This window comes from Terrapene carolina, unplaced genomic scaffold, assembly GCF_002925995.2.
Source record: "Terrapene carolina triunguis isolate 2854851 unplaced genomic scaffold, T_m_triunguis-2.0 Scaffold53, whole genome shotgun sequence".
NCBI lineage: Eukaryota > Metazoa > Chordata > Testudines > Emydidae > Terrapene > Terrapene triunguis.
The window spans coordinates 6,611,176-6,625,560 of record NW_020664404.1 but is presented as its reverse complement, the minus strand read 5'-3'; the positions used below and the strand labels follow the sequence as shown (position 1 = coordinate 6,625,560).

General features: G+C 39.6%; 1 protein-coding gene across 2 annotated transcripts in view; it reads left to right on the top strand.

Moving 5' to 3' along the window:
* PPP2R2A (protein phosphatase 2 regulatory subunit Balpha) overlaps positions 1–14,385 on the top strand; it is a 71,706-nt gene that overhangs the window by 2,181 nt on the left and 55,140 nt on the right. For both annotated transcript variants that reach the window (XM_024212150.3, XM_024212149.3), the window contains exon 2: positions 747–824. In XM_024212150.3, the coding sequence (XP_024067918.1) occupies positions 747–824 (78 nt within the window). The remainder of the gene's footprint in view (positions 1–746; positions 825–14,385) is intronic.

Genomic DNA, 14,385 nt, shown 5'->3' with positions numbered 1-14,385 from the left:
ACTTGCTGTTAACTTCAGGCAGATTGTTCAGTTTGCTGTACAGATTTGTTGCTTTTAAAAAAACCTAAGCCTGACGGTTTCTTTTGGTACTTTTATGGTGAAGGAGGAAGAGGATTATAAACTTGCTTTAAAACTTGTTTTCTCCAGGCTGAAGTACTTAGGTGGTGTAATGTATTTTCCAAAAGAAAAATGAATTGTTTCTTTTTTATAAAGTGCAAACATTTAATGATTTGAAATATTTGGAAAACTTGTAGGGGCCATTCTGGCATCTTAATATTTACTAAGAAATTGAAGTCACTTGTAAGTAAAGTGCTCTGTTTAGAGGGCACTGACGTTTTTAAATTTAAAAAAAGTGTTGTGAAATATACCAACTGGTGCTCGTTTTATCATGGCATAGTTTATTAACACTAGCTGTGTTTGTTTTGATAGTTTTGTGAGTTTTCAACAATTGTAGAGAGCAACTTTTATCATTCCTGCTGCTACTTTTGACAGATGTTGCTTTGGATATTGGGCAAATCACTGACAAAAGCAATATCAGGGTTGCAGGGGGAAAAAGTTTGTAATCAACTTTTGGAATGTCTATATTTGCACAGGAAACGTTGTTTGTTGTAGGTGTGTACAGTACTGTCTAAATTGTGTCACTTGCCAGCTGTGGATACTGCCTCTGTGTTTACTGGAGTAAACACAAAACTCAGACTGATTTAATGAGGATCTGTTTTATTTATGTTTTGTTTTGTTTTTCGTAGGAGCTGGAGGAGGAGGGAATGACATTCAGTGGTGTTTTTCTCAGGTGAAAGGGGCTGTAGATGATGATGTAGCAGAAGGTAAGAACAAACTTTATTACAGTGAATTAATCTGATTGCTGATGAAATGTAGCAAGGGTGTTGCTGAAGTTTCTCCTTCAGAATTGGGTTTAATTATACATACTTTTATTAAAGTAGGAAAGCAAGTGGAAACATCCAGGCATCCCAGTATATTCTGGGATCAAACTGATATGTGGTATAAGTGGGTGCAATTCAGCTGACATCCATGGTCCTCCTGCTGCTTATGTCAGAGTTGAATTTGGCCCATAGATTGCAACAGTAGTTAACTTGTTTTCCAAAATATCTGTCACATGACAAATAGTCTCAGTTGAGACAGAGCTACTAACTTGTCTGTTTTCCCCATCAATGAAATGGGGATAATGATATTTACGTTCTTTACAGGAGTGTTGTGAGGATTAATTAATGTGTGCACAGCACTTTGAAGATGTAAGGTGCTGCATAAGTGTCAGGTAAATCTTCGTCTTTCCATCCTGCATTAGCCATCAGAATTAAAGTGGAATTTTTGTACAAAATTACTCTTTAAGTGTCAGTTATTTTTCATGATGAATTATTATTGGAAACTGCTGTAAGCTTTTGTAGTATAGGGCTCCTACCCTGCCAGTGACAGATGTCACCTTTTTAGCAAAATGGCTGCCTCCAGTTGATGATGCAAAAATTCCATTTGGAATTTTCAAATTATGCTTGTTTCATGGAAGGAGAGGTCTTTATTTCCTTTCGACTATTCAGACTTCTGGGCTGAACAGGGCTCTTGAGCCTTCTTGCCACTCCATGTGGGCAGAGCCCCTCTGACTTGGATGAAATTCTTCATGGTTTTAGGGTCCATTTATGCAGAGCAGCTTGCAAGATCAAGACCTACAATAGTTTTCTCTTGCAAAAAGCTGACTTTGGGTGTGTGTTTGTATGATTTATTTGGCATACACAGCATTTTACACGTCCTGTACTCACTAACAGGCAAATGAGAAAAATATTTGTTGTATTTAAGAAATTAGTAACTTATTTCATTTCCATTATTTTTTACTTTTGACATGGTCAGATTTAAATTCTGGAATTGCTGCTACTGTAGGGACACAAGTGTTTTGTTTTTATTCATGACCTGCAACCTGTGGAAATGATGCCCTTCAAAGGTTTTGTCTGATGCTTATCGACTGAAAGATAGGTTTTTGGAAGCAAGTAGGTTGTAATAAATTTCAGTACCTTTAATATGATTTTTATGTAAGATGGATACATTTTAAATTGTTCAGCAATTACATTTTAAAGATTGAATGTTAATTTATATAACTGTTGTTCAGTTTTTTCCTACCAGACTTCAGTTTCTGTCGATTTTCTTGTTAATTGACATTCTGTAGCTATCTGGCTTTTGAATTAAATGCAAACAATTGAGGAAATCTTGACTCTGCCTATTTCTCCACTGATAGAGCCTATGAACTAAGAGAGAAAAACATTAGAGCTGTTCCGTTGATGTTCATGCATCTGTTCCATTAAATAATACTAACGGGTGGGGTTCCCCCTCTTCCCCCCCTCCTTTTTTTTAATATATCTGTGATTAAATGGATCTGGAAATCCAAGAGCCAGTCTCCGTTCTTAACTCCCCTATTTGTTCTTAAATATTATAGTGCCTACACATTTCATATGAAAGATGATTTAGCAGTCTCTCACTTCCTGACAGCTGCAATAGCTAGTCACAATGGGTCGAGTTAAAGGCCAAGAGTACATTAACTAGCTTGTTCAGCCTGACACTCAGTGTTGCTTTTAACAATTTTTTGTCTAAATATCCATTTCTAATTGTACAAAAGGTATAAGCTGCTCATTGTGCGAGTTGTCCCTAGATAGAGACAAAGAAGATTATAATGACTTCATAGTCAGCTATATCATCATCTTGTAAAGGTGTTTTTTAGTGTATATTACAGGGCTTCTACCTAGGGCCTGGGATTTTTGTAGTAAAGTTGTGCACTGGGATGGCTGCTTAAGTAAGGTCACTAGGAAAATTTAAGTGGGAGTATCTGACCATAATGGATTTTGTTGAGTTGGAATTCTTTTACCCATATGGCAGACTCCTACATGGCATGCTGAAAACCCTTACAGAACAATTGAAAGATGTCTGTCCATCTAATCAAACTGTAACTTTAGCTCCCACCCAACTATTTAAAGGTACTGGTATACTTCAGATAGATCCCTTATCCTTGAAATATTGTTCCAATAGTTTAAATACTGTTTAATTGCATTTCTTAAGTTTATTTCCTTGCATTTGTTATATTTCTAGCTGTGTACTGAGTAAACACATCTTTTAATAATCCTCCTTGTGAATTTGGGACTATAGTTTTTCATGTTTCTGGTGTGTGTAGTCTCCCTAAATTGCACGGGAATAAGTATGCAATGGCTTTAAGTCCAGGCTGGTAATCTTTTTCTCTGTCTGCCTTTCTGCTTCTTCCTTGTAAGCAGGCTGCATATTGAAAGCTTACAAGAATGTTGCTGTCTGAGCCTTGAGAGGGTGGTGGTCTTTTAAATGTGCATGTACTGCCTCCTCACAAGAACGCTGTGATTATGGAGGAAAAATGCTGGTTATTGTAAGATTGCAACTAGTATGTGTGTTTTTTGTTTTAAAAAGTGATCTTAAAAAGACAACTGAATTGAATATACACAATTTAAAAGCAAATTCCTTGTAATACTACTAGCTTGGTTTGTTAAAACTGAAACAATTTTAAAACTCTAATTCACTTTTCACTTTGTTATGCAGTTTATTTCTTGCATTTCTTTCAGCATAGAAGGTTAAAATAGAGTTTGGAGTGAAATGTTAGTAAGTTTCACTTTTTTGGTTCTTTTGTATTAATGCACCTTATAATGTTTACATTGTAAACATTTAGTGCAGTGGTTCTCAAACTGTTCCACTGGTGATCCCTTTCACATGGTAAGCCTCTGTGTGTGACCTCCTTTTAAATTAAAGACACTTCTTTACATATTTAACACCATTACAAATGCTGGAGGCAAAGTGGGGTTTGGGGTGGAGGCTGACAGCTTGTGACCCCCCCCCATGTAATAACCTCGTGACCCCCGAGGGGTCCTGACCCCCAGTTTGAGAACCCCTGACTTAGCGCTTGTTTGCCATCCTGATCCTCTCTTCTTTACCATCCAAAATTTCTGCAGACTTAGGCAATTTTGGGTGCACAAGTGATGCAGAATCAGATCTTTTTAGATTAAAAAAAAAAAAATCTTAAAATTGTGCAAAAGAGCTCTTTGATTGTAACTGGATGCTTCTAAGTTGTAGCCTACAGAGTAAACGACAGCAGACACGTTATAAACTGAAACTTGGGATCAAAATAGCAATATAGGTAGACTTACTATAGCTACAAATCATGTCATACTTTTCCATTGCATCATCTGTTTCTTAATTTGCTTGATTGTACTAGCTTGCTTTCTGAATTTGCTGGTCCATTTGCATGCACGGCCATGGGATAGTCCCTTCTCCTTTACATTTGTATTCACATAGTAGGTTCCCAAATCCTGTGAATGATCTGCACTCAACTCTGAGACCCTGTCTACAGTGGGGGTGGGGTGGGAGAACCCACTGGCTTTACTGGTTCAGCTGAATCAGAATACAGGTGTAGACTAGGCACCTCCATTGGCTTCTGGAGTTAAATCTTCTCAGAAGGTTTAAATACTAGTGTTAAAAGAACCCAGAAGTTGCTGGAGCCTTGTTCTTACTTGTGCTACCCCTGGTTCAGCACTGGTAGCAATTTTTTTTTCTTAAAATCCCTAGTGTAGACATAGTAGTAGCGTCCTTTTTATTTAATAGTAATTCTATGCATGGTATGTATCACACAGTTCCAGGGTAACTGCATCTGTATTTCCCCCACCATGGCATGCACTTCAGGAGTGCCCAGTCAGGTCTCTGGTCTCCAGCTATCACCTGTCTCTTGGCGGGGACCCTGGTCCCACTCCCATCTGACCAGGGGTTTTAAGGCTGCACTGCTCCTTGCCTTATGCTGATATCTCCGACAAGCTTGTCTGCTTGAAGGCTGATATCTGAGCTTTGCTTTTTGTCCGAGGGCTAGGAACAGTGTATTGCCAGTAGTTACAAGTTACCACTCAGCTCTTTCTAAGCAGGCATATTTATTCTTAAGGTAAAAGCATTACAGAGAAAATATAACAACAACAATAAACACATTTAAACACACACACACAAATCATATCAGGAGTCACCTGTCAGTCTTATGGGACCTTAGCAGACCAAAGTCTGTCCAACCCTTCAGCAAGGGTTGAGGGTCCCTGTGGACAGAAGGTCTTGTTTGTTTGCTAGATCAGTAAGAAGGCCCTGAGTCAGTTTAAACACAACCTTTTAAAATCCCTTTCTTTATCTGTTGGTCTCTGGAAAACCCAATTTGAAGCAGTAAATGCAAGCCACCCTATGGGGTTGATATTTCTCTGGAGGTGTTGACAACCTAAGTGATTCACCTTAATCATTCCCTCCACCCACCCACCCCTCTTTTTTTTTTTTTTTTTAGTTCTTGGAGGAGTTGTAACCTCCCCCCTGGAGTTGGATACAATCCCTGACCCAGAGTGTTACATAAATGTAATAGTGTGGTTCCTAAAAATATTGCTTGGGATTGCAATATCTGCCCCAGTGTCATTGCAGGAAAGGGCCTTGAAGTTGTAATCCTCTTCAACCATTCCTTGGCCTGGCATTTTTTATTCCCCAAAATTGCAGAGCACCCACAACTCCAGTCAAAGTCAGTAGGAGCTGTGAGTCCTCAGAATGTCAGAAAACAAGACATCTGGTTAATATAATAACTCTTTCACATATTTTTAATTATTGCTTTGCAAAAATAACTAAGCTGGACCGTGTAAATACTCTCTCAGGTGTTGTCCAGAAATCTGTAAAAAATATAGTTGTTTGAGTCTGAGTCTTTTGCATTCCTACGATGTGTCAAATTAAGGCGAGCGGGAGGGAACAGAGTTGATTTTTCTTTTGTTCTGGGGTGATTTTTTTTCAGTGTTTGAATCCAGGTTTATCACGTCTCATGAACACTGTTTCATATCTATTTTTGGTATACTTCATAAAATTGCAGAGCAGCTATGGATCCTGCTATTGGTTCAGCAATATTTGAAGGCTTAAAAATTGAAATAAGCTTCTGAGTTCAAATCACAAAAACAAAGAAAATTGAAGCTTAGACGGAGCCTGCTGGAAGCAGGATGATCATCCTCTCTCTGTATTTCAACTCCATTCTGCCTACTGATGAGAGCTTTTACACTGTTTATGAAATCACACCCTCTGCCAATGATGATGGATGAGAGTTGCAGTGTCCAGTTGGAGGAGAGTCAACTAAGGATATCTTAGTAGATTGTCTCTCTTGATTGGTCACGTGTCCTGTTCCATGGGTCAGCTGGAAGTATTTGATCCCGAAAGAACAAAGCGCATTGAGTTGATAGCTAGTTTTAAATGGACATCTGTATTCTTAGAAGTTGCGTCAAAAGTGAGAACTAGATGGCTCATTCTAGACTTGATGTTGGCTAGGCACCTTTGTGCTGTGACTGCTGCCAAACATGGTAATCAGTATTGTTTCATTGTGCTCCAACAGTCTGTCTGCATCCACCTGGTGACTCTTGACTTTCACTTGGATGGTAAATTCTGTGAGGCAGGAAACTGTTTCATACTTGTTTATATGGTGCCTAGCACAGTGTGGGCCCTGATCTGTGACTGGAGTCTGATCTAAACAGTACTATAATATTAATAAATATATTAGAAATCTGACATGTTCTAGAGCATCAAAGCTATCCTTGGAAATCCTGTTGGACTGTGGAGTTTGACCTGCTTTGGAAAAATCTATCTATCTATCTATCTTTTTCCTAAAAAGGCCACTTTAGGCAAGCCCCTTTTTAGGCACTTGTGTAGTGCAGGAGGTTTCTTGTGATAGCTGTGACATCATGGAATGATGAATTTGGCAGCATCGCAACAGAGAGGAATCAAGCACACTTTGGAGGAGCTGAAAAGAAAGAAGAAAAACTTCTAGTGATAGACTGGGAGTTAAGAGACCTGGGATGTATTGCTAGCTGTGCCTCTGACTTGCCATGTGACATGGGCAAGTCACTTTCCCTCTCTATGCCACTGTTTCCCCTCCTATTCTTTGGCTTGTATATTTAGGTGGTAATTTGGGGGGGCGGGGCAGCAGGCCCTGTCTCGTACTATAGGTTTGTACATGACCTAGCCTAATGGGGCTCTGACCTTAGTTCGGGCCTCCGGATCCTACTGTAATACAAACAATGAAAATAGTGATACTGAACGCCTGATGATATTTGGGAACCACAGCGCTTAAAAACATTTTTAAAAATTCTGTTTCTCTTTTAATGAAACCCAACAATATAAATTATCCAATATCAAATTTGTTAAAAGTCATCCCAGAAGGACCAGAATCTAAAACATTGGCACTAAGAGAACAGTTAAAAGGAGTGCCAAACATCCTGAATCACTGATGATCTTTAACTCTGTTTCCTTCCTTTTTTTGGTTTAAAAGGATTTCTGTTTTTAAAGCCCCAAGCTAGACTTCAAGTCTTAAAATCTGGAAGCCATCCCTCATTGGATTGTAAAGAACTTCTTAAAATATCTATTTCCATCCCTGACTCTCTTGGCTAATAGCCGTTGATGGACCTATCCTCTATGAACTTATCTTCTAAGGGTGAAGGGCTGCTGGCAGCAGGGTGATCACAAATAGTTCTTTAAACTTAAAAAGAGATGGCGTGAATGAAAAGAAATTTAAACAAAATTATGCCTGCACTGGCATATGCCAGTTTTCAGTCTTGAAAATCACGGTATTATATGTGTAATATTTAAAGAAAAGAAAAGGTGCAGTTGCAACTGCATTATGATGCTACTCAAACATGTTTTATCTATGTATGTATTTTTATAGTGCCAATGATCGTTCTATCAATACATAGGATACAGTAATCAGATTGGATTTTCATACTGGTTAGAACCATTTTGCCCTGCTCCAGGCTTGGTGAGATTGTACTTCATAGGTCTTTAGAGGAGGGTGGAGGAAGAGAACTTGCTAGCTGCAATATTGCCTATGAAGAGAAAAGGTGTAATCAAAAACATTTCTTGTGTTCTGAAAGAGGAGAGATGTTGAAGTATCCTGACATGGTATAGTATGGAGTTGTGTAATTGAGCATCCTTCACTGCAAATATCATGTTTTTCATTCTGGGGCTATTTTTCAACCAGAAATATGTTAGGTGTTTTCAAAACATCCCCATAGGCTACATTTAAGGCCACATGATTCTGTTTGTTGAAACAAAGTGTCATGTTGGTTTAAAGCAAAACAAAATCTGGAAAGAGTTAGTTTATGCTCCCCTGAAAATCAAGGTTTAATGCAAACACCGGCTGTCAGGCCCTGAACTATGGTGGTACTATTGAAAATTATTATAATATTACAGAAACTTCATATGACTGTTTTCAGAAATTGGTCATAATTCAGTTGCAGAGCTAGGAACTGCTGCAAGCTCTTCTCTTCAAACTCACCATTCTTTTGTTAATCACCGAAGGAGAAGTAATTACCTTAGGCACACAGTCTTTATAAAAATGTACTTTTCATTTAGAGATTCACAAGTGATGGCAACATTTTAAGACAAACCAGCCTATTTGGGTTGCATGTTAAAACCCCTAGGCAGTTGTGCTTGCATCTAATTTTGGAACTGTAGGCAGAAGTTTTAGGGTCAGTGGGAGAGAGTGGAAAATCTGCATTCTAAGTAAGGTTGATTCTTCAGGTATGTATAACACAGCCTGTGTAAAATGGTTTTTCTTAGCATTTTCAGTTGAATTTTTTGAATGACTGATTCTGGGAACAAATAGTGACTCCCTGTGAAAATACACCTCTACCCCGATATAACGCGACCCGATATAACACGAATTCGGATATAACGCGGTAAAGCAGTGCTCCGGGGGGGCGGGGCTGCGCACTCTGGTGGATCAAAGCAAGTTCGATATAAAGCAGTTTCACCTATAACGCGGTAAGATTTTTTGGCTCCCGAGGACAGCGTTATATCGGGGTAGAGGTGTACTGCTTTTGTACTTAATGATTTTGAGTAGCTGGGTTCAATTACACCTCTACCTCGATATAACGCTGTCCTCAGGAGCCAAAAAATCTTACCACGTTATAGGTGAAACTGTGTTATATCGAACTTGCTTTGATCCACCAGAGTGCGCAGCCTGCACCGCCTCCCCACCCCCCCGAGCACTGCTTTACCGCATTATATCCGAATTTGTGTTATATCGGGTCGCGTTATATTGAGGTAGCGGTGCATCTGCATAAACTACATATATTCCAGGATAGTTAAGCTAATAAAGACTTCATATTGCATATTTGTATTTTAAAATTTGCACTGAATTCCTACTTATGCCCTTGTTGGTTAAATCCTGCTAGATTTTTTGTTTGTTTGTTTGTTCCTGATAAATGTCAAAAGTATTCCAGGAAGCATTCTTTGATTCTTCAAAGCAGTGATGGCAACAGTGCTTTCCACCATGGCAGTGGACAAAGATTTAGTAAACAGCAGTCACATTCAAATGTGACCTACATACTGCCTATGTATGTGCATTCAATACAAGGACTTGTTTTCCCAAAATATTTTTTCTTTTTTTAAAGCAAATTGTCATAGTACGTATGAAAATCAGTTGAGCTACAGTCATACTGAAATCAACTTCCAGTTTGATCGATTATAAAAACAGATCACAGTCCTTGTAAAGAAACTTTTTTTCCAAGAGGTCCTGATCATCTGTTCAGCAGAGGAACGTAACCAATAGAAATACATATCTTAAATGTGTCTGTTCCAGGTCTTTTATGCTTTTCACAGGGATGTATTTTTGGATGTGTTGAATGGCCTTTTTTAATCTCTTCAATTCCAATATCACCGTTGTTTGGAAAATTGTCTTGTATAACTTGTTTTCAAGAGAGGTGTGTTGTGCAAGCACACAATTTGGAGTGAGGAATTCGCGTTTTAACTGCATCGAGGACTTGGAGTCCTTCAGTGATTTTAAGCAAGTCAATTACCTTCTCTCCCTTCAAAAAGAACAGGAGTACTTCAGTTTCCCCATCTATAAAATGGTTGTACTTGTTTACTTCTAGAGCACCTCCCAGGCAAAGTACTCTGCTTTCAACATATCAGTGAATTAAGCCTCTCAATACCCCTGAAGTGATAGGTAAGAACTAACATCCACAATTTACAGTTTGGCAAACTGAAGCACATATATTAACAGGGGAGGAGTTTTCAAAGGGCCTCCTTTGAGTGCTTTGCAGAGGATGTCATTGCCCAGTTTTGCATGTTCAAAGAAGGGGACTTTTCAGAGCATGAGCTGTGCTTGGTGGTTTTGTTTTGTTTTTTAAAATATCTGCTGATGGCATCAGGTGCCCAAGCTGTCTGAAAGTTTTTAAACTCAGCTGGATGCCTGGCCTCTGGATTTTCAAAACCTTATTGCTAGGGCCCTACCAAATTAGTGGCCATGGAAAAACATGTCCTGGACTGTGAAATCTGGTCTGCCCCCATGAAATTTGGTCTTGTGTGTGCTTTTACCCTATACTATACCGATTTCATGGGCGAGACCAGGGTTTCTCAAATTGGGGGTCCTGACCCAAAAGGGCATTGCAGGGGAGTCGCAAGGTTATTTTAGGGGGGTCATGGTATTGCCACTTTTACTTCTCTGCTGGGAAGCCAGAGAATGGTGGCTGTTCACCAGGCGCCCAGTTCTGCAAGGAGCAACACAGAAGTAAGGGTTCCAATGCCATACCATGCCATCCTTACTCCTGCGCTGCTGCTGGCAGCGGCTCTTCCTTCAGAGCTGGGATCCCGCGGCCAGCAGCCACCACTCTCTGGCTGCCCAGCTCTGAAGGCAGTTCCATCGCCAGCAGCAGCAGCACAGAAGTACGGGTAGCAGTACCGCAGCCCCCCTTGTGACCCCTCCTCCTCCCACAAACACACACAACTCCTTTTTGGGTCAGGACTCCTACAATTACAACACCATGAAATTTCAGATTTTAAATAGCTGAAATCATGAAATTTATGATTTTTAAAATCCTATGACCATGAAATTGACCAAAATAGACCATGAATTTGGTTGGGCCCTACTTATTGCTATATTATGCTATGCTCTCCAGGCTCTGCTGTTTTGCCGGAGCTAAATGTCACTTGTTCCTCCCTACCTCAGTCCAAGGTCACTCAGGACAATTCAACAATTCTAGTGTGAGGCACCTGTAGCCTGTAAAACACCTTCAGCAACGCTGAAATAATAGAAAAGCCTCAAATGGAGGAGGGGGTTGATCAGTGGAGGATTGATCACTGGTTTGTAGAAGTGATTTTTAAAGCAGCAAAATGGAATGAATGTGAAGTAGATAGGGAGTAGTTTCCACACCATGGGCAACGTTTTCAGAACCTTGGGTAAGGACAAATAGCAATATGAACTTCCATCTAGCAGATCAAGTGGGGGCTGGGCAGTTGGAGAAGATAGGGTGGAGTTCAAAGATGATGTTTGGCTGAGCACAAATTGTCTGGGATTTCAGAAGTGCCCAGGCAAACTTCCTAGTACCTAGGGCTGAGCAGAAGCACCCACAGATCAGTTGCCAATACACTAACTGGTATAATTTACACAATTTGGAAAAGATATGGCATCATTTGAATGTTTTAAACATGGAACTGCTATCATTCCCCCTACACAAAATAATGGAAAAATAGAGGAATACAGTTTGTAACCGTATTGGGGAATCTTCTCCCATATTACAAATTGAGGCTGGGAAGATGATGATAATACCAGTGTTGCCCCAGATCAGGTTATCTTCTCCCCTGCTAGCCTACCATCATCTCAAGAAAACAAAACAAAAAAAACCCTTGCAAAACCCAGCAAAAGATCATGCACAGGACACTCGTTTGCTGTACAAATCTCTTTATGAAGCAGTGTTAAAATAAGTTCCCATTCTAAGAGTTGCATCTTTTCCCCAGCATCCGAAGTGGAGTTGGCTGGCACCATCAAATTTGTGTTCTCAGTAACTGCTACAGCCTGAGTTAAGCTGTTACATAGGTTTGAGTTTTTTTCCTAAAGAATGAAATATTTTGTCAGATTGATATCTCCAAATGCTGTGAAACTGACAGTGAATACAGAGAAATTGGAATACAGAAAAATACAGAGGCTGTAATCCTGAATCAACACTGATTTGCTGTCTGAAGTTGGGGGGAGTCTCTCTGCCTTGGTTTCCTTGATCTGTAAAGCCAGTGTGCCTGCCTGTCTCAGGGGTAGTGTTGAGAAGCTTATATAATGGCATTGTGCTTTGAGATCCTTGGATTAAATTTAATATAACCGCTTAAAACTTTATATCTTGCTTTACAACTGTTAAATAACTTGATATCACCTAGGGAGAATTTTTACTTCCATATTTTACAGATGAGATTAAGGCAGAGAAGTTAAATGACTCACCCAAGGCCATAGCGTGTGAGCCATTATCAAAGCAGCTGTCTTGCTCAGACTGCTAGTGGTTCTCAACCTTTCCTGACTACTGTTCCTCTTTCAGGAGTCTGGAACCCAAGCCCCACCACCCAGGGCTCAAGCCTGAGCTCCGCCACCTGTGGCTGAAGCGTATAACTTAGTTTCTCTGGGGCTCCAGGCAGTTGCCCTGCTTGCCGTCCCCTACCAGCAGCCCTGCACTTGTGACCCCTCTAAACCCATCTTGTGACCCCCTCCCCACTGGGGGTCACTCCCCCCCAAGTTGAGAGAGACTGATCCAGATGAGTTGATGTACCCCCCAGAAGACCTCTGTGTACCCCTGGTTGAGAACCACTGTGCTAGATTATGCTTCCTCTTTGCAAGGTGCTGTGTAACGAATAAGCACAGGGCTTGATTTTTCAGAGGTGTCAAGAATCTGCAGCTTCCATTCATGTAATTTGGAGTCGTGGGTGTTTCCTATTTCTGAAAATCCATCCCACAGTGTTATTAGACCCATGTTAACAAGGAAGTTTAAAAAAAATAAAAACAAACTGAGACATTTATGTTTGTGCCAAAATAGAAACACAGGAAAATATTTGCTAAATGGGGGGGAAGGGGGAATTGGTAAAGGGAAAACTATTTACCAGCCTCCAAGTGGCACCACAAGCAATAGATTAGACTAATTTTAAAAGGAAATAAACTATTAAAGTAGTTGTGTCCTTCCATGAGTGAAGTAATCAGAAGCTTTTATTCTGTGATCATTTGATAGATAGATAGATCTGTGTATTCATCCCTGTTGGAAATGTAAGTTGTACTTGTGACCTTCACAAGTGCTGAGCTTTCCAGCACGCTGCCTGAAACTCCATCTAGCATGTGTGTCTTTCTCTCTCTCTCTGCCCCTCACGCCCATTATGGCAGGTAAGAATAATTTTGCTTTCATTTGATTCCTTCAAGGAAAGCACCTTCCCCAGGCCTAGGAGACATGTTCCTTTGTGGTCTAGAGCTTGACAATTTGAGGATTAGGGGCCTTACAAACTTCTGGATTTAGCCTGAGTATCTGGAATTAAAGCATTGCTCAAAGAATCTGTGTGAGGAGGCTTGAAGGAATGGGATCTCTTCAATTAAAATAATGGTTTTAAAATCCACAGCAGGAAAATCTCCCTGGGTTAGAGAACTATAGTGGCTGAGTTTGAAATGCATTGCCAGACTCTACTTATGCTTTTGAAAGAAGTATTTTTCTTACGTATTAAATATTTGTTTTAAAATTGTATTGCATGTCTGAGTGGATTCAGTTTAAAAAAAAAAATCCAGATAATCCAGGCTTTTACTGCACAATATGTAATGTTTTCAATGACAAATCAAGGAAGTCATTGCCTAAAGGCTTCTGATATTTACATGCAAAACAATAACACAGTACATTATTTCCAAATATATTGGCATTTGCAAGCACAAACCTAACCACTGGCTCTTCTGTGCTGTGCCGCCTATTGAAATTCTGGCTGTGGTTTCAGCAGAGATTTTTCCATAAATAGCTCTGTACTACTTTGGAACACTAGCAGGCCTCCTGAAAAGAACTAAAGTATGGCCTTCCAAGGACTATTCCTCAATCTAGGCTTATAATATGTACAGTAGTACTTCATTGTATGTAGCTCTGTTTTGCTCTATTTTACACAGAGTGGCTGGGGGAGGGCAGGCGGGGAATAGGAAGGAATTGAAAAATAAATACTTCTACTTTCAAGGTAAAGATACGGATTGATAAGTGACCTGAAGGGAATTTAGAGGAAAGGGTAAAAAAATAAAATAAAAATATGAAACTTCTCAATGAACAACTGCAGGTATTTTTCCTAAACAAATACTGAGCTCATTTTAACATATTCACATTTTAAGTTAATATTCGTATTTAACATAAATAATCTGTTGCTTTAATCTGGAAGGTTGCCCATCCAGGAAAAGGATCCCTGCAGAAGTTTTATAGATTTGATGTTCTGTGATTTATGTGAATTAGTGCATACATTTATTTTATAGTGAATATTTCAGTTATCCTTCCTAGGGATAAGGCATTAGAATTGTATTTCATCTTCATTCTTGAATATATGAGTGATTCCATGGCC